The sequence below is a fragment of the Pyrus communis genome, chromosome 9 (genome assembly GCF_963583255.1).
Source record: "Pyrus communis chromosome 9, drPyrComm1.1, whole genome shotgun sequence".
In the NCBI taxonomy this organism is placed as follows: Eukaryota; Viridiplantae; Streptophyta; class Magnoliopsida; order Rosales; family Rosaceae; genus Pyrus; species Pyrus communis.
This window is the reverse complement of record NC_084811.1, coordinates 20,777,442-20,803,482: the sequence shown is the minus strand read 5'-3', so window position 1 is coordinate 20,803,482 and position 26,041 is coordinate 20,777,442. Positions and strand designations below refer to the sequence as shown.

Here is a 26,041-nt window from a genome sequence, read left to right as displayed (position 1 = left end):
TTTGTTCTCATTCTTTTATATTTAAAATTCTCATAATTAATTTTTTCACTAATTAATATGCATCAATTTAATGGCTTATATTTTGTTCTTCTTCCCCCCCCCCCTCCCTCTTTTCTTTTTCTTCTTTTTCCCAAATTCCCTCCAGTTTATGTTGCAGGGCATGCCTACCTTCTTTAACTTCCCAAACAATCTCATTGTGTAATATTATTTGATTTATCTCTTTGAATATACTCTTTATGAAGACTGAACCCTTTCCTCATAGCATAAGCATTGCGTACTTGAAAGGCTTCAATGTCAGAATTCACCACCATTCTAATTTTTACATCTTCTTAAAACTCCATTGTCTCAGCAGCAACCTACCAATTGAAATAAATAAAAAATTAAAAAAAATTAAAAAAAAAAGTCTACCACATTAATAAAATACTCATAGTAAAGAACGGAAAAAACTATTGTATAAATATGTGGGTAATTCGTATCAACATATTAACCATAACATTGATTAACATTTGAGCCCAAATATTAGATTAACATGTTAACGAAAACATATAAAAAAATTAGGCTAACCCTAATACACCTATATATATGGGTTATTTATGTCAAGTTCACATGATCAAATCAAGTATTGTATAAATAACGAAAAAACTTAAAGATTATTGATTGATTTCCATGACAAAAGTTGGAGAAAGAGATTTTGTTTAGGGTACAAAATTTTTTCTGAGGAACAGTGAGAGAAAAAAGTCAGAGAGACAAAGAAGTAGGAGAGAGAAGAAAGTGAAAGAGTCCTGCAACATAAATTGGAGGGAATATTTGGGACGGATACCTGTATCTTGCCATCAATTGTCCCATTTTTTTAAAAAAGAAAGAAAACAAAAAAAAAAATCCATTAGATTGATGTATATTAATTAGTGAGAAATATAATTATAAGAATCCTAAATATAAAAGAATGGGAAAAAAATTACATTTAAGACTTGTCACGTGACGACTTTTTAGTGGATTGTAGTGCTACTTAGCAAAGTCCAGTGGTAAGCCAAGCTCCACACAAGTTTTTCTCCTCTTTGACATAATTCTCTGTAAAATTTGGATCCTTCATGTGCTATTCGATTAATTAATCATCACTACATGCTATATTTTGCACGCAACAGATCTTGTATTGCAGAACCATGATATTATATATGAGATTTTCAGAAAGGGAAAACCCCACGCCTACTTTTCATACGAAGAACTATCTTATATAATATACTCACTTATAAACTTGTCAAACTGCCCTCACATTCCCCTGGAAGTACACGGTTTTATTAAGTCAGTAGCTTCCAACTGAAAGCACGTAATTTTCGACAAGATTTATCGTAGTATTTTAGTAGTATATGTTTAGGTTAACATTTGAACTTTGGGCTGAAAGGAAGAAGGGCCCAAAAAGATTAAAAAAGGGAGGCTTGCTCAAGGCCCAGCACCAAGCTCAGATCGTCCATCTCAGGACCAAATGGTACTCCCCCATTAATGCAAAGACTAGTTGCTTACAAGGGAAGTGACAACTGATGGAAATCAACCTACTCTCAGCTCAAAAGCACTTTCTGAATGGCAGAAAAGGTATAATACTGATTAGTCACTACCTTTCAGTTGCTTTCGGGCAAGAACAAAGTTACAGGCAGTCGGGCTAATTCGTCTATAAAAGGAAGAAGAGGCCCCAACAACAAGGACACTCAACCAATCAAACAAACAAATATACAACTTGCCTCTCAGTCAAGCAAATACCCAGAAAGCTGTGCTTTGTCTAGACTTTGCACCCTTTTAGCCATAGATTCCCCTTAGAAAGACATCTTTTGTCTAGTGTAAAAGTTCTGCTACCTTTCCCAAATGTTGTAGTATCGATTCTCTCATGTAAATTTGTTCATCTTTCACCCCGTTTTAGTACTTGATCCCCTGTAATCACAAGGAGAAAAGACCGCAAGACGTTTAAACCTTGCCCGACAAGGTGAAATCTTGCCCGATTCTCTTTGTTTTGTCTTTAAATCAATAGATCTAGCGTTATAATTCATTTCCTAGTATATGTTCAAGTCATTTCTAGTCTTTTGACGACCCAAAGTCCCATCAGTGCTCAGATCTGGCTTACATAGTGGTTTACCATCATTAAAAAGGCTAAATGGGAACCAAACTGGTGACTTAACTAGATCTGGACCTCCACCCTATAAGCATACAAGATAACGAACTAAAAGTTGTTGGTCCCAAGGCATAGAAAGGAACTTAATGTGGACTTAACTCAGCCACGACAATCCTTTAATAACAAGAAGTTACAATAACTTGGGGCACAAGTAATCGGCTTAAATACACTTGTTATACATCTGTCATACAGAAATGGTAGTGGCACGCCTTTGCACTCAATTAGTTTTGATTGTGAGCCTCAAAGTCTACACCCAAGGCCCCACAAAGGCACATTTCAGAACTAACTGTGTCCTCCTCTTGCAGTATCCCGACAAGCAGGAGCCCGACAAACAACCAAAGTGCTAACTCCTCGGGGAGTTGTGTGCTTGAGCCAGGACCCTTCCTAGCGAAATTCCTGCCAGAACAGTACCGAAATTGTTTTAAAACGTCAGTAGATCCCAAACGAAATATTTTCATGTTTGTGTGAAATGTCTATACTTTTGGGTAGACGTCCAATGAAATATCTTCATAGGTTTGGTAGTTATTATATACTGAAAATTTATCTTCTGGTTTAGAGTTTCACTAGTCGTATTGCATCATTAAAACTGATACAACATGAAAAGAAAAAAAGAAGTTATACTTCATATGGAGCCTTCAAACAGCCGATTGTATGTTTCATTCATCAATATAAGCTTCTTTTTTTTTTTTTACTTTTCTTTATCAGTGTGAGTATTTGTGTCTTTAGGCTTCCTTTGTTCTACAATATAGAGTGAGAGTATGAAGAAAAAGATTCTTGAAATCTCAGGTTGAACTTGAGAATAAATTCATAAAACTGAATTTTATCTAAAACATTTTATGTGCCTAAGTAGTCATTTAATGTTAAAGTGTGTAAACTATTTAATATTAAAACTAGGTTTTATTGTTTGGCGTACAGTTTAGTTGCTCTGGAAATCGTATAATCTAAAAGCAAATGGAACATTGATTTCAATTTTTCTTAGTGAAGTGCGACGTTTTTTAAATTGATTGTCACCGTTTATTCAAGTGTTATCTAGTCACTATGCACATCCTACTGCCGTGGTATAGAAATTACTCTCGCCATTGCATGCTGGTAATATAGCCGTAAGGCTGTTTTATGATTAAAAAAAATAAATGAAAATTATTGTTGGTATTCTAAAAATTTCATTTTATATTTCAAACTTTTCATAATTAGAAAAAAAAATACATTTAAAATGAATGTAAAAAAAATATTTATAAAATGCTAATAATAGTTTTCAAAATAAAAATAAATATGAAGTTTAGAAAGGGTACACGGGTCGAGTCAGTAGTTGCAATGTCGATGTACGTATGTCTTGAGAGCAGGACTTGTTAGCGTAATGCACATCTTTTGGGGTACCTTAATTTGAAAATGTTTGTGGTGCCATGATGAATACATCTTCTTTTTCTTGGACGATTGAGGGTCCTAAATGACAGATAAGCTCCCTGTTGTGCTGAGTCTGCAAGACATCTATACATCTAAATACTTAATTAGGCAGATGAATTCTAACACCATATATAAGAAAGGAAAAGGATCATCGCCGGATCCTTTTCATGGGGATTCTAAAGATTTCATGATCATAATCGTTCATCGTACATCATGCGGTCAAAAATTATTTCAAAATTTAAAATTTAAAATTAAATATAAATAGTACCGCACGATGTACAATGAATGGTCACAATCACAAAATCCTTAGGAAAAGGATCCGGCAAGGATCCTTTTCCTATAAGAAATGTCAACCATGCATGCCCTTTCAAAGTTCAATAAATGTAATTTCGTACTGCAATTTAGTGATATTTTTCTTGATTTGTAAGTGAGAAATCTTAAGTTTGAATTATGTCATTTATTTTAGCGTGTGCATGCTAATTTTCTGGGACATTTTTGTCCTATGTACGTTCATGGTCGTTTCTTGATAAATTTTTATTACCTAAAAAAATCTCCTCTAACTTACATCGTATAGCAAGTATCATGTTTGTTGTACAAAAAGAAAGAAAGATTTGATTAAATATATAAAAATGCTACTCTTATCGTATTTTTTATACCACATTTATATCATGTTTCTAATAAAGATAGGTCTCGCATGTGTTAGTAGGTCATACTTCTTTTTTTTTAATCAATAATGGGTCCTACTTCTATTAAAAAAAGTAATACAAATACAATATAAAAAATATAATAAGGGTAACATTACTCATAAACATATCATACATGGATTTACATGCATCTAGTAGCTATGGTTCCCGTTCCCTAGTACTGCCAAAGACAAATTAGCATCAATAACTTGAGGGGCTATCAAAAAGTGACGCATGCAACTTATCAGTTTGTGTCTGTCTCTATAAATATTGGATCTCATAATGGACATCTAATATATTGCATGCTCATATTATATAATAGAAGAAAACGTAGGATGGCTCCTCAGAAAAATGAACTCATCCTATTCATTATCATCACCCTTCCCTCCTTTGTTTTATGTTATAGCAGTTTACATGAGAACCAACTCATCGACAAGAATGTTGACGAAGCATCTGAATTTGATTCCAAAGCGTATCCATCGTACCTCAACACGATCGACGATGGCAGTGACTTGTTCAAGGGCTTGATAAAGGAAAGTGCAGATGTCCTATGCTTAAGGAGCTTCGATAAAGTGGATAGCAGCACTTCATCTTCGGCTGAGACGGTCAGTGTTTATGATTTTGGAGCTGAGGGTGATGGAGAAACTGATGACACAAAGGTAATTAATTACATAAAAATAATTATAGTAGTAATAATAACAAGAAGATAGCAAATAATAGTTTTAGTCTATAACAACCTGCCTTGCAATGCAATCACGTAAGCACATAACAACCTGCCTTGCAATGCAATAGGACGTTCACAACCTAAACATCAAACTTCTTACAGTGATAACAATTCCATTACGTGCTATTAACTATAAAATTACCATTACTATGTAACATTAGACTGCAAATATAACTTTCACCAGCCTTACCTTTATTGTAATTCTTTGTTCCAAAAAAAAATATATTCTTACATTTAAGACTCCATTAACGTCATGTTATAACAACGTTAAACGTGAGTAAGGAGCCAAAGGTGAATAACCATGATAGGTTATTCTACGACATCTCTTATTAATCTGATTTTTTTTTTTTTTTTAATGGATGGAGAGAGGAAGAGAGAATGTAGGAGTGGGGAGAGAGCTTTATTTTTTATTTTTTATTTTTTAATTAGAGATATATTAGAATCATATATAGGTGGGGTTTTGAAAAAAAAAAAAAAAAAAAAAATTTGGTTGTGTGAAATTATAGTCTGCCCATATTTTTTTTTCATATTCAGTTTTAATTAGAGGGTTAAAATGGTAATTTCATAAGGTTTTGGTTGACAGTAAGGTTTTTTTTGTTTTTGTTTTTTTTTTTTTTTTTTTTATATTAACAAAGGATATTATCTACACTAAGGGGGAGGGAGGAACTTAGCCTCACAATTGGCTAGCAATAATGTGGTTCAAATTCACCTTTGGCGAGAATCAAACCTAAGACCCCTCACTCTCACTCACAAGTGAAGAGGAATACCACTAGACCTTAGTACTAAGTGGCAATAATGAGGGTTCTATTAATATGTAGTTTAGATTATAACTTTTCTTTATACCGTACAATTTCTCTAATAATTGGTCAATCTTTACATATGAGCTCTTCCAGGCTTTTGAGAAGGCTTGGAAGGTAGCTTGTTCATCTAAGGAAGCTGTTCTGGTGGTGCCTAAGAAGACGTATCGTATTAAACCAATCCGATTTTCAGGTCCTTGCAAATCTCAACTTACAGTGCAGGTGAGTTATATAAATTATGTACTGTACGTTGTAGACTAGTGTTCGAAGCTTAAGATTTATGTTTAGGTTTATTTGAACAATTTAAAATTTGGAGAACTTTCAGATTCTCGGAACGTTAATAGCTTCTGATGATCGATCTGACTTCAGCAAAGATGGTAGACACTGGCTTATCTTTGACAGTGTTTCCAATTTGGTGGTTGAAGGTGGTGGAGCCATCAATGGCAATGGGAAAAATTGGTGGCAAAATTCATGCAAAACCGATAAATCTAAGGTATTTTATTAATTATCAACACAACAAAATCATATATATCCTAATTCTGTTTATAAGTAGATACTTGTACTTGGTTAATTAATTGCTGACTATATGTGTTTCAATATTGATTTGCAGCCCTGCAAGGACGCACCAACGGTATATAACTTCATGTCCTTGATATACACATACAGCAAATGACGTTTTACCACAGTTGTGGAAAACAATCATACTTATACACTCTGGTGTGGGTTTGATCCCCACCAACCTCCCTTTCCCTTACAACTAACAATTTAACCCTTACTGTTATCGTATTTAAAAATAAATAAATAAAAAAAATAAAAAAAAAAAAAAAACACACACACACACACATATATATATATATGCTAATAAAATAGTAAATTACTTTGTTACATGCGGTCTTCAGTCTTGATCAACAATATTGCCTAATTAAAGCAAAAAATGCAACTTTTAAATTGTAGACATCAAAATTTCAGTAAAATAAATGTTAACCAATGTATTAAAATTACAACATTTATTTACTTCACCAACCTCACACACTTACTTCACCCACAACATCCACTTACTTCACCTACAACCTCACACACTTACTTCACCCACAACATCCACTTACTTCACCTACAACCTCCACTTACTTCACCTACAACCTCCACTTATTTCACCCACAACATCCACCTACTTCACCTACAACCTCCACTTACTTCACCAACCTCACACACTTACTTCACCTACAACCTCCACTCATTTCACCAAAAAAATGAATGGTGGTGATTCATTCTCAAAACCTATAAATAGGCTTCTCCATCAAGAGGAATATCACCAAGAGAGAAACCAATTCACAAATACATTTCTCTACTCCCAAAATGGAAGAGAATACTCCCCACAGGGGGGACCAAAACCTTGAAGCCTTAAAGTTCTAAAGCTCTCAAGAAAATCCCGAAGGATCAAGAAAGCACTCTTCGTTCTTCGTCAAATCCTCCTTCAAGATCAAGCCCCAACGGCCCTTGAAGAACTCCCACCAACTCAAGATCAAGCCCCGACGGCCCCTTGAAAAAAGTGTTCATCATTCATCATCCGTTCATCATAAGATAAAGCCCCAACGGCCCTTTGGATCAACAACCTCAACAAATCCACACATCCAATCGTTCTTCAAGACTAAGCCCAAAAGCCCTTGAAGATCTGCTCATCCATCAACCTTCAAGATCAAGCCCAAAAGCCCTTGAAGAAATCCATACACCCATTCTTCAAGATCAAGCCCAACGCCCCTTGAAGATCCATTCATCAACTGTTCATCCTAAGATCAAGCCCCAACGGCCCTTTGGATCAACAACCTCAACAAACCCATACACCCATTCTTCAAGATCAAGCCCAACGCCCCTTGAAGATCCGTTCATCAACTGTTCATCCTTAGATCAAGCCCCGATGGCCATTTGGATCAACAACTCATCCACAAACCTACACCCTACGAAGATAGAATCAGAGGACCAAATTTAAGAGAGATCGTAACCCCAAAATCATTAAACACAAAAATATTATTTTGTACACGTATTCTTGTTTCTTGTTTCAGGAATTTTTCGTGTTCACAAATTTGGCACGCCCGGTGGGATAATCTCTACCTCTCATCTCTGTCTCTGTTCAAGATATTCACGCACACTCCATGGTTTCAAACAAAGAACAAGTCATGACCATCGACGCTACCTCCTTTGAAAAACAACTGGTTCAGATGAAGGAAACAATTACAAGGCTGATAAAGACTGCGGAGGAGAAAAACTTGCAAACCACCAGACTCATTAACCGTCTGGAGGCGCAGCATGGCGTCAAAGTGAAACCAAGCTCTCTTCCAACTAAGAAGACCGAGGAAGGTTTCGACCCAAACGCCTACAAACTCATGTCAAAGGCCGGGTACGACTTCGCTTCTTCTGAGGAGGCTGGAAAGAAGGTTTCAAACACTGTCAATGACAAAGAACGTAACCTCACCAAAACTCAAAAGAAGTTGAAGGAGCATGGTTACGGAGTTGACAACAACAAAGCCGGACTTGGCTTCACACCAAATGCACCCGTGAAGATTTCAAGCAAAGTGAAGAAAGCTAGCGCTCAACACATCAGCGTGAGCATTGAACAAGACCAAAAAGAGCCTAAACCTGCCCCTCGGACGTCGGTCTTAGATAGGATGAGCCATTCAAGCTCCAGAATTTTAGTGCTTAATCGCATTGGTAGTCAAGACCGAACCTCTGTCTTCAAGAGGCTTAACGCGCCAACATCCCAAAGCTCTGTTTTTTAAAGGTTGTTAAAGCCTAAGAAACAAAGCAACACAGCTATCTCTCCTCTGCGACGATCAGCTTTGGAAAGATTTGAAGATAATGAGAAGCCTTTTGGAAAGAGGAAGACAACACCAGAGGAAGAAAAGTTCGATGGGTTAGCAGAAAAAGGCGACGTTCGAAGCTTGATTCCTTCAAGGATGAAGCGCCAAACAATCCTAGAGGTCGACACAAAAGAACCACTGAAGGTAAGGAGGCGCATCATCATCCACACTTGCAAATCTTCATGCCAACAAACCCAAGAGAACGGCACTGAAGATGAAATCCTTAAGAAAGATGTCACTTCTGGCTCTTTCGACTCAAAGTCTTCACCTCGACTGTTGGGGGCATGCTCCAAGTCAAGTGAAATTGAAGGATGGACTCATGTCACTCCGAAGAAACTGCACGAGAAACATATGTCTTCTCCACAAGTGCACCAATCAGAAAGGAGGAAAAGCAGCTTTCGCCAACCTCCAAAGCAATGTGAAAATGTTGAAGATAAGAAAATTTCAACACAAAGATCGTTCATGCGGGATCTTTTCTTCCTCGAAGACTTATTCAATTTCTCGATCAAGGCTCCTTGCTATGAAGATTGTGAGGAATGCATTTCGAAGATCGCTTCGAAGAAATTTGACAAGCAGCAACCATCTTGTCCACAAGTTTATTAGTCGAAAAGGGGGCAAAACAGCTCTTGTCAACCTCCAGAACAATGTGAAAGTGTTGGAGATAATGAAATTTCGACACAAAGATCGTTCATCCCCATCACAATGTGCGATCTCTTCCCAGAAGACTTCTTCAATTACTCGATCAAGGCTCCTTCCTATGAAGATTGCGAGGAACGCCTCTTCCAGATCGCTTGACAAATTCACAACAACAACTAAAAGCTCATCGTTCGCACGAGCCTAAAAGGCGACAACCAAAGCTCCTCGTTCGCACGAGCCTAAAAGGTGACAACCAATGCTCCTTGCCTGCACGAGCTGAAACTGCAAACGGCACCAAAAGCTTCTTGCCTGCACGAGCTGAAACTGTAAATGGCACCAAAAGCTCCTCGTTCGCACGAGCCTAAAAGGTGACAACCAATGCTCCTTGCCTACACGAGCTGAAATTGCAAACGGCACCAAAAGCTCCTTGCCTGCACGAGCTGAAACTGCAAACGGCACCAAAAACTCCTTGCTTGCACGAGCTAAAACTGCAAATGGCACCAAAAGTTCCTCGTTCGCACGAGCCTAAAAGGCAACAACAAATGCTCCTTGCCTGCACGAGCTGAAACTGCAAACGGCACCAAAAGCTCCTTGCCTGCACGAGCTGAAACTGCAAACGGCACCAAAAGCTCTTTTCCTGCATGAGCTGAAACTGCAAACGACACCAAAAGCTCCTCGTCCGCACGAGCCTAAAATGTGACAACCAAAAACTCCTGGCCCGCAAGAGCATAAACTGTGTACGGCAAAATCATCACCAAAATCACCATTAAAATCCAAAAAAAAAAAAAAAAAAAAACCATCACTCATTTGAACTACGTCATGCCTTGATCCCTCCTCAACCAAGGGTACGTAGGCAACTTGAAACTTCAAAACTTCAAGTACAGCCACATCATCAACAAAAACACAAACACCTTGGAGAATAAAGAGCAAATTCAAGAATGCAAACACTTTATTTCTTTGAAGAAATCACAAATCCGATTCAAAATCAAGTGTTCACCACCCTTGAATCAAATTCAACTCCAGATAAAAGGAGTAAGTTCAGAACTTCGAGGGAGACCAATAGAATCCACCAGCCTAGTTCAAGATTAAGCCTGTGGAAAATCAACAATTGGAGGAAACCAGAAAATCTTCCAGTCGAACTCAAGATCAAGCCTCGATGGCCCTTGAAGAAATCACAAGTCCGATTCAAAATCAAGTGTTCACCATCCTTGAATCAAATTTAACTCCAGATAAAAGGAGTAAGTTCAGACCTTCGGGGGAGACCAAAAGAATCCTCCAGCCCAGTTCAAGATTAAGCCTGTGGAAAATCAACGATTGGAGGAAACCAGAAAATCTTCCAGTCGAACTCAAGATCAAGCCTCGATGGCCCTTGAAGAAATCACAAGTCCGATTCAAAATCAAGTGTTCACCACCCTTGAATCAAATTCAACTCCAGATAAAAGGAGTAAGTTCAGACCTTCGGGGGAGACCAAAAGAATCCTCCAGCCCAGTTCAAGATTAAGCCTGTGGAAAATCAACGATTGGAGGAAACCAGAAAATCTTCCAGTCGAACTCAAGATCAAGCCTCGATGGCCCTTGAAGAAATTTCCAGCCCAATTCAAGATCAAGCCTCGACGGCCCTTGGGTTGACATCTACATTAAGGGACTTCAAAACGCATCTTCTACACGTGACAAGCACATGTCTACGATGCACCTTGAAGTGGGGGCATTTGTAGACATCGAAATTTCAGTAAAATAAATGTTAAACAATGTATTAAAATTACAACATTTATTTACTTCACCAACCTCACACACTTACTTCACCCACAACATCCACTTACTTCACCTACAACCTCACACACTTACTTCACCCACAACATCCACTTACTTCACCTACAACCTCCACTTACTTCACCTACAACCTCCACTCACTTCACAAAAAAAATGAATGGTGGTGATTCATTCTCAAAACCTATAAATAGGCTTCTCCATCAAGAGGAATATCACCAAGAGAGAAACCAATTCACAAATACATTTCTCTACTCCCAAAATGGAAGAGAATACTCCCCACAGGGGGGACCAAAACCTTGAAGCCTTAAAGTTCTAAAGCTCTCAAGAAAATCCTGAAGGATCAAGAAAGCACTCTTCGTTCTTCGTCAAATCCTCCTTCAAGATCAAGCCCCAACGACCCTTGAAGAACTCCCACCAACTCAAGATCAAGCCCCGACAGCCCCTTGAAGAAAGTGTTCACCATTCATCATCCGTTCATCCTAAGATCAAGCCCCAACGGCCCTTTGGATCAACAACCTCAACAAATCCACACATCCAATCGTTCTTCAAGACTAAGCCCAAAAGCCCTTAAAGATCTGCTCATCCATCAACCTTCAAGATCAAGCCCAAAAGCCCTTGAAGAAATCCATACACCCATTCTTCAAGATCAAGCCCAACGCCCCTTGAAGATCCATTCATCAACTGTTCATCCTAAGATCAAGCCCCAACTGCCCTTTGGATCAACAACCTCAACAAACCCATACACCCATTCTTCAAGATCAAGCCCAACGCCCCTTGAAGATCCGTTCATCAACTGTTCATCCTTAGATCAAGCCCCGATGGCCCTTTGGATCAACAACTCATCCACAAACCTACACCCTACGAAGATAGAATCAGAGGACCAAATTTAAGAGAGATCGTAACCCCAAAATCATTAAACACAAAAATATTATTTTGTACACGTATTCTTGTTTCTTGTTTCAGGAATTTTTCGTGTTCACAAATTTGGCACGCCCGGTGGGATAATCTCTACCTCTCATCTCTGTCTCTGTTCAAGATATTCCTGCACAATCCATGGTTTCAAACAAAGAACAAGTCATGACCATCGGCGCTACCTCCATTGAAAAACAACTGGTTCAGATGAAGGAAACAATTACAAGGCTGATAAAGACTGCAGAGGAGAAAAACTTGCAAACCACCAAACTCATTAACCGTCTGGAGGCGCAGCATGGCGTCAAAGTGAAACCAAGCTCTCTTCCAACTAAGAAGACCGAGGAAGGTTTCGACCCAAACGCCTACAAACTCATGTCAAAGGCCGGGTACGACTTCGCTTCTTCTGAGGAGGCTGGAAAGAAGGTTTCAAACACTGTCAATGACAAAGAACGTAACCTCACCAAAACTCAAAAGAAGTTGAAGGAGCATGGTTACGGAGTTGACAGCAACAAAGCCGGACTTGGCTTCACACCAAATGCACCCGTGAAGATTTCAAGCAAAGTGAAGAAAGCTAGCGCTCAACACATCAGCGTGAGCATTGAACAAGGCCAAAAAGAGCCTAAACCCGCCCCTCGGACGTCGGTCTTAGATAGGATGAGCCATTCAAGCTCCAGAATTTTAGTGCTTAATCGCATTGGTAGTCAAGACCGAACCTCTGTCTTCAAGAGGCTTAACGCGCCAACATCCCAAAGCTCTATTTTTTAAAGGTTGTTAAAGCCTAAGAAGCAAAGCAACACAGCTATCTCTCCTCTGCGACGATCAGCTTCGGAAAGATTTGAAGATAATGAGAAGCCTTTTGGAAAGAGGAAGACAACACTAGAGGAAAAAAAGTTCGATGGGCTAGCAGAAAAAGGCGACGTTCGAAGCTTGATTCCTTCAAGGATGAAGCGCCAAGCAATCCTAGAGGTCGACACAAAAGGACCACTGAAGGTAAGGAGGCGCATCATCGTCCACACTGGCAAATCTTCATGCCAACAAACCCAAAAGAACGGCACTGAAGATGAAATCCCTAAGAAAGATGTCACTTCTGGCTCTTTCGACTCAAAGTCTTCACCTCGACTGTTGGGGGCATGCTCCAAGTCAAGTGAAATTGAAGGATGGACTCATGTCACTCCGAAGAAACTGCACGAGAAACATATGTCTTCTCCACAAGTGCACCAATCAGAAAGGAGGGAAAGCAGCTTTCGCCAACCTCCAAAGCAATGTGAAAATGTTGAAGATAAGAAAATTTCAACACAAAGATCGTTCATGCGGGATCTTTTCTTCCTCTAAGACTTATTCAATTTCTCGATCAAGGCTCCTTGCTATGAAGATTGTGAGGAATGCATTTCGAAGATCGCTTCGAAGAAATTTGACAAGCAGCAACCATCTTGTCCACAAGTTTATTAGTCGAAAAGGGGGCAAAACAGCTCTTGTCAACCTCCAGAACAATGTGAAAGTGTTGGAGATAATGAAATTTCGACACAAAGATCGTCCATCCCCATCACAATGTGCGATCTCTTCCCAGAAGACTTCTTCAATTACTCGAGCAATGCTCCTTCCTATGAAGATTGCGAGGAACGCCTCTCCCAGATCGCTTGACAAATTCACAACAACGACCAAAAGCTCCTCGTTCGCACGAGCCTAAAAGGCGACAACCAAAGCTCCTCGTTCGCACGAGCCTAAAAGGTGACAACTAATGCTCCTTGCCTGCACGAGCTGAAACTGCAAACGGCACCAAAAGCTCCTTGCCTGCACGAGCTGAAACTGCAAACGGCGCCTGCACGAGCTGAAACTGGAAACGGCACCAAAAGCTCCTTGCATGCACGAGCTGAAACTATAAATGGCACCAAAAGCTCCTCGTTCGCACGAGCCTAAAAGGTGACAACCAATGCTCCTTGCCTGCACGAGCTGAAACTGCAAACGGCACCAAAAGCTCCTTACCTGCACGAGCTAAAACTGCAAACGGCACCAAAAGCTCATTGCTTACACGAGCTGAAACTGCAAATGGCACCAAAAACTCCTCGTTCGCACGAGCCTAAAAGGCAACAGTAAATGCTCCTTGCTTGCACGAGCTGAAACTGCAAACGGCACCAAAAGCTCCTCGTCCGCACGAGCTGAAACTGCAAACGACACCAAAAGCTCCTCGTCCGCACGAGCCTAAAATGTGACAACCAAAAACTCCTGGCCCGCAAGAGCATAAACTATGTACGGCAAAATCATCACCAAAATCACCATTAAAATCCAAAAAAAAAAAAAAAAAAAAACCATCACTCATTTGAACTACGTCATGGCTTGATCCCTCCTCAACCAAGGGTACGTAGGCAACTTGAAACTTCAAAACTTCAAGTACAGCCACATCATCAACAAAAACACAAACACCTTGGAGAATAAAGAGCAAATTCAAGAATGCAAACACTTTATTTCTTTGAAGAAATCACAAATCCGATTCAAAAAGTGTATGACACTAATGGGGCGATAGCTCAAGCCAGGGAATCAAGGTCTCATCAAGGTCCGAACTCAAATGAGAGACTGAACCACATGATTGAGAATCATGTATAATGGTGACGTCGTTATTCTCAAGGTTGCTTCTATGGATAACATATAGATATCCATTGTCTAGGCCTACTACTCAGCCATTTATGAAATGACTACAGAAGAGGTATCATCACTGATGACTAAGCTGATTGGCTCTAGTGCAAGTGGGAGATTGTTGGAAATGTGCCCTAAAACCAATCATATGATGATACTTTATGGACATTTCACATGTTAAACTAATCTAGTTTAATATTAAGGGCAAACATTATTGTTTGAGCCGTCTCATATAAATGTTATATGCTTAAACGATAAGTCCAAGGAATATGTGATTGGAAGAATGCGATCTAAAGAAGTTAGATTCATGAGACCATTCTTTCGTTGACACATCCTAAATGTTCCTGATCATAGGATTGTCAATTGGGCATTGACAGTCCGTTAAGATCAGTACGTGCTATGTCTTCTCTCAGGGAGAGTGACTAGTCTCGAGTCATTGGTGTGTGTGACATCAAGACAAACATGTAGGTGCTCAATAGAGAATAAGTTCACTGAACACGATCAACGAGGGGTTCTCATATTCATGTCACATGAGAACTCATGGTTGGGATAATGCAAAGTAGTCCTTTGACCTGAGGTATCACAGCTGTCTTGTGGTTAGGTCCTTAATCTTTGATTATGTCAAAGTCACTCCATCAGGAGGGTGTCCACGGCATCGTCGGGGTTAAGCCACTTAGCCATGGAGGCAAGTGAATGCGCAACAAGGGATCTCTAACCTTCAAACTGTTTGAGGGAGAATACTCTATGATATGATTTAGAATCTCTGGCCAGAGTATGAATGAGATGTTGGAATGCGTTCCAAATCACATTCAAGGTAATCATATAAGCACAAGACTCACATTGGATAGTAGACATGAATAAACTATCAAACCAAACAATGTGGTCAAGAGTATTGTATTAGAGAAAGATCGTATTGCATTTGTAATCCTAAAACTGAATAGGTTCTCCACCTCTTCTGATTAGCTTGGGTAACCATGACATGCTGCTAGGCGTCAACCATGGTTTGTGGAAGCCCTAAAAGTGTATTATCACTAACGGGAGAATTGAAAGTAAGTTTCAATTCACAATCGATTTGAAAGAGTTTGAATCGCCCACTGCCTCGCTAAAAGGAACCTAATGGATCGTACACCGTGTAAGGTAGAGATTGAAGATTCAACGAAGATGAGTAAGAATAATTAAATGGTTTAATTATTTATGGCAAGGATTAATTAATATGATTATTAATCAAACGAATAAGTTCGTTAAAAGACCACGAGATAGTTTTGGACCTTAAGGCCCAATGGGCTTCGAACGTCAAGTCCATTGACTTAAGTTGTGTGACAACTTAATGAATAATGATTCACAAAGGCCCAAATAGACCAATAAATCCCATGTTAAAGAAGGAGTGGTTTTGGACTTATTTACAAGTTTGCCACTCAAATGAATTAAGGAATAAGTATGACTTTATAGCCAAAATTCATTAAGGGTAATTTTTGGGGAAAGGATGAGAACACAAGCTCTCCTTTCTCTCTAAAATTTCAGCCACCTTGGAGGGATCATCTAGCAATCAAACTCCTCCAAGGTCACTCATTTCTTCTACAATATGCCTTGGTGTGGAGACTTAGAGGTTTTCAATTTTGGGAACTTGGAGAAACCTTTTCATCCATCCAAATCCATGGATCTAAGATGCAAGGAATGAAGGCCCTCTCTTTGGGTGATTAGCCTTTGCTTATGCAAAGAGGAATCTACAAAGGTATTGATTTCTCAACTCACTTTGTTTTGAGTTGAGTCTTGGTTCACCTATCTACTAGGCTTTGAAGTTCATGGGTTAAGTTTTGTTTTTGAGTGCATATAAACATGATTCCGCCTTTTAATTGTTAATTGCATGTTGCTGATGTTGCTCAAATGAACTTGTTTTTCACAAATTTTCCTTCAAGTGGTATCAAGAGCCTAAGTCTAGTAGTTGGTGAATCCTTTTGGGTTTTGTAGTTCATAGTTTGTGATTTGAATGTTGTAATTGTTACAAGCTTTATTCTTGCTTCTTTGAATGTAAATTTTGTTAGAAAATTTGCCATCTCAAATGTTGTAGATGTAGTTCATATGAGCATGAATTTTGGAGCTAAATTTTGGTGCCATGTTTTTGGGGAAATTCGGCCAAATCCAAAGGGTGGATTTTTGGGTTCTTGTTTGACTTGTTAAAAGTGTTTTAAAGTGACTTTTGGAACCCCTATGTACCCTAGTATGGTTGTATGTTATTTCCCTTAAGTTTGAGTGGCTTTGGTATGTTTTTGGGTGAAGAATGTTCATGGAGCTCTTATGGGTTTTCATGGATGTTCTTCATTGTTCTTGATATGTTCTTGCCAAGAACAAAAGGTTTGGTGTTTTGATTCAATGTTTTGATTTATTTCATAAAGTTTTTGTTTTGAAATATTTCTTATGTTTAAATATCTTAGATATTTGTTTTGAAAAATTAAAGAAATTTTAGTGGGTAGGTGTGTAATGATTTATTCCATTTCACCCACCCCACTTACAAAAACTTTGAAATTTTTTTTAATACTTTGCTTCAATGGCCGGCCACCCTACTCAATTAGGGTCCTTGTGGGGCTTTTATGCAATTACATAAAGTTTTGATACTTTTGTGTATTTGTAGTTTGACCCAAAAGTTTACGTTTTTACATAAAGGTCCAAAATCACTAAAAGGACAAATTGTTTTGCTCCTTTAATGAAGTTTTAGCTTTTGTGGAAATTTTTGGGTTCTAGTTGTAATTACATGAAATAGTGGACTTTTGTGTTTTTACAAAGTGACCCCAAAAGTTTTTGTTTTAACATAGTGACCCAAATTGTTGTGGTCATTGTTTTTGGCCCAAAACAAAATGAGAACAAAAATTGTTTTGTCTCTTTAAATGAGAATTGGATTTTCATTTCATTTAGCTCCATTTAAATCAATTCTATGGATACAAAAACCAAATGAAAATGTTGCATTCAAGTATAATTGGTTAAAGCGTTAATTAATTAAAGAAATGGTGATTATGAACCTAAGCCTACTATAATTGAGCTATGTGAAAGGCCGTTTCAAATTTGTTTGAACCATGGGAATGTGTAGATTAAATTTTGGTTGTAATTTGATATGATCAATTGTTGTAAAAGAGCATAAGCTCTTCTTTACTTTAAAGTAATTTGATTTGATCAATTGTTGTAAAAGAGCATAAGCTCTTATTTACTTTGAAGTACTCCTTTCTTGTTTTATTCGATATGCATGAAATGGAGTAGTTGGGTCCAACGCCCAATAAGACAACACGCCTTAATGTGATTAAACGCGTAACTAAAATCATTCACCATCCCTAGACCGAGATTCAACACTAGGCTCGTGTTGAATCGAATCAAAGGTTCATAGTCATCCTCAGGTCCTAAGGCAACTATATAGTCCATCAATGAATGCAAATATTATGTTAGTAGTACCATATAGTCTTGCTTTAAAAACCGTTTTAAAAGCATAGTGGGAGTATTATATACTACTAAATCAATCATATGAACCAATAGTTGTAATAGGACCAAAATGTTTTAATTGGATTAAAATGTATGTTTATATGTGATGAGACCTAAAACCCTCAACCAAACCATTATTAAGTTGATAAGCGAGAGATGCTTTGAATATCTCTTCGTGGCCTTCCACCGTGGTGGGCTCCAATCGTTTGTGACTCATGCACCGGCTTCACCCTATAATGGGGAAGTACAAAGTATGTGCTTACATCCAGGAGGAGTCCATAAACATATGATGAGGTGAGTGTAGACAACGAGTATGACCAACATGATATAATTCTGAGGTTGTGCTTGAACCTCTACATAAACTAAGCATGGTGGGAATAACTTAACTAAGTGCAATGGTGCCAACATGATATAATTCTGAGGCATTCATTCTCTAGAGGCCAAACTAGATGGGTAATTACAAGAGTTGTAAATGACTAAAGTGTTATTCTCTCATCATTATTTTTGCTAACCAACATGATATAATTCTGAGGTGGGCTTGGTAATGGTGAGTCTCCCATACCCCGCTAAGAGTTCAACAAAACTCTCGAATTCCGATGAGGGATATGGAATTTGCTAAAAATAGTGGGTGGTGCTATTTTGATTTAAAGACCCGGATCAAATAGCTTAAAATCAATCAATTTATATTCGTTATGTATTTGTTTACCAATATATTTGCAAACGCTATCCAAAACTTGACAAAGAAAAACCGAACGCTTTAGTTTCCGAACTTGGTACCACAATCCCATAGATTGTCTTGAATGGATTGTAAAAGTGCCTAAGTAGTCTCATCCTCACAATCTTCCTATTGATAATGTATCAATGGAAGAACATGTTAGATAAGTCTACCATGAAGAGGACAATGCAAACTCTAGTGTTTGTCTCTTTGTTACACGAACAAGGAACTTGAGAAGTAAGCACAAGGGCATGGACACTTTATGTGCCATGATTCTTCACTTACAAATTGTTGTATGAAGAAATGAGAGTTGCCTTGAACAACTCTTGAAAGTTTGTTATTATGTTTAGAACATAATGGTTGGTTGACAAAAATAGTCCATCAACATGGACTTATGATAATTTTGAATCATTGAATGTTGAAGTGTCAAAACACTTAACGAGACAGAAACTAGGCAAGGACTTCACCTTTGTGTCCCTATCCTAATGGTTCACTAAGTTTATTGTAAACTATATAGTGAACAATAACCGCACGCTCTCCAAATCGTTTGATGTGTATAACACATTTGAAATAAGTTTCAAGAGAGATAGTGGGAGTTTAGGGACCATGACTATTGTAGTCAAAAGGGAAGTCAAATGAAGAAGGCAAAATAACTCCAAGGGAACAAACTTTCTTTATGAAAGGATGGACATTGGAAGGGGTATTTGCAAGAAATGTCTTGCAAGTGTCAAGAACACACATTTCGAAGGTGTTGTAAAAATGTTTGTGAATAATTCAAAACAGTTGGTTCTTCTACTTGAATACATGATTCTGTATTAGCAACTATGTTTTACAATCGTTGTAAAAGTGTGGCTAATAAGAAGTAGAAGATAAATGAGAGAAGAGAAAGTACTTCACATTCGAAACGTGAATCAAACATAGATCTCTGCGAAAGCGGATTGTACTTACTTCCTCATATGAACTACCAAAGAAATTGGAAAAACCAAAGATTGTCTTTACGTCCCAATTTTAAGGAACTTAATTCCGTCACTATTGTAGAGATGGATGAATGTTTTGTTTGACAAAACATTGTTCTTTATTAATGAATGATTAGATTATGGTAATCTAATTAATTGTCTCTATAGTAGAGATGATGTGGTAGTGTTAACTGTTTAAGAATATAACGATGCTTAAAACCCAAAAGGTTGCAAGGTAGTGACTAATCCCAACTGAGTTGTGATACCTCTAAAACATAAATTACGAGTTGGTAATAGATGGATGCATTGGATCGTTAGACCCGGATCCAATACCTTCTTGTTAAAATTGTATAGAGGCGAAATGTTCGAATCTTTATTCTTTTGGAAAGAAGAAAGAATCACAAAGTTGTTGAGGTTAATTCACTTAGATATTAGTGGCACTTGTCCACAACATAATACTACTCATGCTGTATGACATTCACCGAAGATCACTCTCGGTTGGACTATAGTTTATTTTGAATAAACACAAGTCTGAATACTTTGCAAAAGGTTTCAAAGAATTCAAGAAATGTAAGTAGATGAGTAAGACGTCTAAAGTATTTACCTCCTTAGATTTGATCCAAGGAAAGATAACACTTTAGATGAGTTTCCTTGAAAGATATCAAGGAAAATAGCATCATAAGATAATGAATTTCTCCATTAGGAGAAGAACGAACTTGAATAAAATTTAGTTCGTTGGATGTTATCTATTACCCATATATAGGATATATATACTTCTAAAACAATATGATTGTCAATTAGAAGATCTTCCAAAATTTTCATAACTCCATAAGATGTAGTTGGAAAGAAAGACAAATCTTAAACATGTTAAGATTTGGGGTTGTGTGCTAATAAGCAATATTTGTTTGATATGATCAACAAATATAACAACCTAGTTCCTACACCACAAGCTCCAAGGTAGTCGAGAAGGATTTATAAATCGTCTCAGTTGAATGGTTTGAACTTTATGACTATGTCATAGAGTTACACCTCTTAATTCGAAAGAAATAAGAATGAAAATCCTTATGACTACACTTAGTGGGAGCTATAAGCATCGTATGAGAAAAAGGATCAAATCGTTTGATTTCTCATAAAGATGTAAATGAATCTTTTGTTTACTAGGTTTACAAAAGATTAGTGGGAGTTAATCATATTCCTAAATTTGAATATATATACATGATATATATTAATTTTAAAATGAAAGGAATTCTTCATCGTTAAAGTTATGACTTTAAATATTCTATAATGATAGAATGTATATGGGAGATATAGTCTATGGGATGGAAATCTATAATGATATATTTCAAGATATAATTGGATTATATCAATCCCTAAAATAGACAAGAGATGCTAGGAAGTTTCTCATATGATGATAAACTTCAATTAGAATGACAATTCTAGTGAGACTAGGAAGTTGTTCTTCTCAAAGGGAATGTACCCTTTGACTCCCAAAGAAATAAATAGAATCTTTTATGCATACGCAGAAAGGTGATTTATGTATTTCATATTGTATGAAAACATTGATATAAGTTGTACCTAGAACGGTACAAAATGATATCAGTGCAAGCCCAGGATCAGAACCATGGCAACTGTCAAGTGAATCCTTAGGTATTTAAGAAATACTAATGATGGATTCCTCAAGAATGAAGAAGAATTAGAGTAACGTAATGGAAGCGTAAATGTATTAGATTATGAATCTAATCCATCATAGAATATCTCTTCATTATGAATGAAGTGATAATGAGATATCTCTTTATTATGACTAAAGAGATATTTGGGTGGAAACGTTAAAAGTAATGACTTTAATGTGTTCCATCATGTATGCAAAATATATTGCCATATAGAAGCTTACAACATTGTTGTTTGGATGGGAAAGTTCATTTATGAACTCTCCATTTGGTTCCAACCAGAAAGTGTATGACACTAATGGGGCGATAGCTCAAGCCAGGGAATCAAGGTCTCATCAAGGTCCGAACTCAAATGAGAGACTGAACCACATGATTGAGAATCATGTATAATGGTGACGTCGTTATTCTCAAGGTTGCTTCTATGGATAACATATAGATATCCATTGTCTAGGCCTACTACTCAGCCATTTATGAAATGACTACAGAAGAGGTATCATCACTGATGACTAAGCTGATTGGCTCTAGTGCAAGTGGGAGATTGTTGGAAATGTGCCCTAAAACCAATCATATGATGATACTTTATGGACATTTCACATGTTAAACTAATCTAGTTTAATATTAAGGGCAAACATTATTGTTTGAGCCGTCTCATATAAATGTTATATGCTTAAACGATAAGTCCAAGGAATATGTGATTGGAAGAATGCGATCTAAAGAAGTTAGATTCATGAGACCATTCTTTCGTTGACACATCCTAAACGTTCCTGATCATAGGATTGTCAATTGGGCATTGACAGTCCGTTAAGATCAGTACGTGCTATGTCTTCTCTCAGGGAGAGTGACTAGTCTCGAGTCATTGGTGTGTGTGACATCAAGACAAGCATGTAGGTGCTCAATAGAGAATGAGTTCACTGAACACGATCAACGAGGGGTTCTCATATTCATGTCACATGAGAACTCATGGTTGGGATAATGCAAAGTAGTCCCTTGACCTGAGGCATCACATCTGTCTTGTGGTTAGGTCCTTAATCTTTGATTATGTCAAAGTCACTCCATCAGGAGGGTGTCCACGGCATCGTCGGGGTTAAGCCACTTAGCCATGGAGGCAAGTGAATGCGCAACAAGGGATCTCTAACCTTCAAACTGTTTGAGGGAGAATACTCTATGATATGATTTAGAATCTCTGGCCAGAGTATGAATGAGATGTTGGAATGCGTTCCAAATCACATTCAAGGTAATCATATAAGCACAAGACTCACATTGGATAGTAGACACGAATAAACTATCAAACCAAACAATGTGGTCAAGAGTATTGTATTAGAGAAAGATCGTATTGCATTTTTAATCCTAAAACTGAATAGGTTCTCCATCTCTTCTGATTAGCTTGGGTAACCATGACATGCTGCTAGGCGTCAACCATGGTTTGTGGAAGCCCTAAAAGTGTATTATCACTAACGGGAGAATTGAAAGTAAGTTTCAATTCACAATCGATTTGAAAGAGTTTGAATCGCCCACTGCCTCGCTAAAAGGAACCTAATGGATCGTACACCGTGTAAGGTAGAGATTGAAGATTCAACGGAGATGAGTAAGAATAATTAAATGGTTTAATTATTTATGGCAAGGATTAATTAATATGATTATTAATCAAACGAATAAGTTCGTTAAAAGACCACGGGATAGTTTTGGACCTTAAGGCCCAATGGGCTTCGAACGTCAAGTCCATTGACTTAAGTTGTGTGACAACTTAATGAATAATGATTCACAAAGGCCCAAATAGCCCAATAAATCCCATGTTAAAGAATGAGTGGTTTTGGACTTATTTACAAGTTTGCCACTCAAATGAATTAAGGAATAAGTATGACTTTATAGCCAAAATTCATTAAGGGTAATTTTTGGGGAAAGGATGAGAACACAAGCTCTCCTTTCTCTCTAAAATTTCAGCCACCTTGGAGGGATCATCTAGCAATCAAACTCCTCCAAGGTCACTCATTTCTTCTACAATATGCCTTGGTGTGGAGACTTAGAGGTTTTCAATTTTGGGAACTTGGAGAAACCTTTTCATCCATCCAAATCCATGGATCTAAGATGCAAGGAATGAAGGCCCTCTCTTTGGGTGATTAGCCTTTGCTTATGCAAAGAGGAATCTACAAAGGTATTGATTTCTCAACTCACTTTGTTTTGAGTTGAGTCTTGGTTCACCTATCTACTAGGCTTTGAAGTTCATGGGTTAAGTTTTGTTTTTGAGTGCATATAAACATGATTCCGCCTTTTAATTGTTAATTGCATGTTGTTGATGTTGCTCAAATGAACTTGTTTTTCACAAATTTTCCTTCAAAAATTACTTCCTAAGATAGAATTGGAGCCGCTTTTAGGCTAAAAAAATGGGGTATTTGCATGGGTTTTCTACATGTATTTGATAGCAATTTTTCTTTTCTATGTTTCTGAATGAGTTTTACTCGTGTGCTTTGGAGTTTCTGCATGAGTTTTACTCGTGTATTTTGGCTGCAGGCACTCACCTTCTATAAGTGCAAGAATTTGATGGTGAGGAACCTGAAAATTCAAGATGCACAACAAATTCATGTGTCTTTCCAGAAATGCATGAACGTTGAAGTTTCCAATCTCTCAATAACTGCACCAGAAAAAAGTCCCAACACCGACGGAATTCATGTTACAGACACTCAAAACATATTGATAACAAGCTGTGTTACAGCCACAGGTACTTAACAGAAACATCCAAGTGTCCTATAATATTAACTCATGATGTATAATTTAGCTGTGTTTAATTAATTAGGTGATGATTGTCTTTCTATTGTAAATGGATCCAAATTGGTGCAAGCTTCGAACATAACCTGCGGATCAGGCCATGGTATCAGGTTGAATTTTGTAATATTTATTATTGGGATTTATTTTAACGGATTCTCGATTGATAGTTTGAAAACATAATATGCCCGTCTGACTGACAAAAGGGTTTTCACAATGACCTCAGTATTGGAAGCTTGGGATCTGGAAACTCAACAGCGTATGTTTCGGATATTACAGTGAATGGAGCAAAACTTTATGGAACTACAAATGGAGTTCGGATCAAAACTTGGCAGGTAGAGTTTCAAAATACTTCAATTAATTAGATGTACTTATTGAGCTTTGAGTACAAAGTACATACAAAAACCAGCAAGGTGATATATATGCAGGGAGGGTCAGGAAGTGCAAGCAACATCAGATTTCAAAACATTGAAATGCACAATGTTACCAACCCCATACTTATAGACCAATATTACTGTGACAGAAAGAAACCGTGCAAAGAACAGGTAATTTATAGAAGTACCGCGAGGCCAAACCAACTTCTATCGCTTAATTTCTTGATCGAAAATGACGTATCCATTGGTTCAATATTAATCACAGAGATCAGCGGTTGAAGTAAAAAATGTGGTGTACAAAAACATCAAAGGAACAAGTGCTTCAGATATTGCTATAAAATTCGATTGCAGCAAGAGCTTCCCTTGTCTGGGGATTACATTGCAAGATATTAACCTCCAACACGAAGGAAGGAAAACAGCTAAAGCTCTGTGCAACAATGTTAATGTGACTAGCATAGGAGTTGTTTGCCCGCTTTGTCCTAAATTAGAAGGGCAATATGAGACTTGCCAATGTCTATGAACACAAGCACTTATAGTGTACTGGCTGTGTTGAGCTGGCTTAATATGTGTTGTTATTGTCCTGCCTTTCATTATACGTATCAAAAGTTCGACGGTATTAGTATAATAATTAACATGCATTATCATAATGCATGGATCCATTTATTTGATACATACGTTGACTAAACCTGTTGGAGGAGTATCACGCAAGGATTAATTTAGATCTTCTTAGATTATGCTTTGATTAATTAGTTTCCTTATTGTAACTATGTTACGACCTCCAAGGCATACACGTGTGTGTGTGTAGCTATCAATAAAATTATATAATTCGATATTTTAGAGCTAACTGTTGCACATCAGTACTTTCCATAATATGTAACTCATATTTTATTCAAAACGATTTTGCATTGAGACTTTTTTACGTACTATCCAATACATCATATGTTATAATATAACTAAAAATATATTTTTAGTATCTCTTCTGTTTATTATATACTATGTATACAAAATCACGTGGAGTAGACTGAAAATATCTCCTACACATCGACAAAGAAGCAATCGGAAAAAATTGGAGATGTGAAGTCACTCATATCTATAGAGAAATGAATGCCTCAGCTGATCACATGGCTGACTTGGGTCATGGGCTATCTCTTGGCCTTCATGTTTTTGTTTCTCCTCCTACCACTGCTAGCAATTGTCTAGTTTCTGACTCTATTGGCAGGGCCCTCCCTAGGGCTGTTCTTGCCTGATTTTTTTCTGTTTTGTTTGCCGGGCTTTGCCCTCCCTTGTACCAAAAAAAATAAATAAAGAGAGTCCGCATATTTAGTTTTGCTAAAAGCCCATGGGCCCAAACACACTGGCTTTCTCATTTATTCCAGCCCAAATCTCCAATTCCTTCTTCTTCTTTTTTTTTTTTTTTTTTTTTTTTTTTTGGTCATTTTGCCCTTTTTTTTCGTCCTTTTGGTTTCCCAGTAAATTTCCCGGGGGGGCAATTTGCACGACCATCTTTTTTTCTCTTCGGAGAAAACTCGGGCGTGGA

At 37.6% G+C, this 26,041-nt stretch overlaps 1 protein-coding gene across 1 annotated transcript; it reads left to right on the top strand.

The window, feature by feature from the left end:
* Window positions 1-4,577: 4,577 nt before the first annotated feature.
* On the top strand, window positions 4,578-25,024 carry LOC137746324 (polygalacturonase-like). Its single transcript, XM_068486410.1, has 9 exons — window positions 4,578-4,901; window positions 5,860-5,985; window positions 6,089-6,256; window positions 6,374-6,394; window positions 23,879-24,086; window positions 24,162-24,243; window positions 24,357-24,465; window positions 24,559-24,675; window positions 24,770-25,024. The coding sequence occupies exons 1-9, from the start codon at window positions 4,578-4,580 to the stop codon at window positions 25,022-25,024; spliced, it is 1,410 nt and encodes a 469-aa protein (XP_068342511.1).
* The last annotated feature ends 1,017 nt before the right edge of the window (window positions 25,025-26,041 follow it).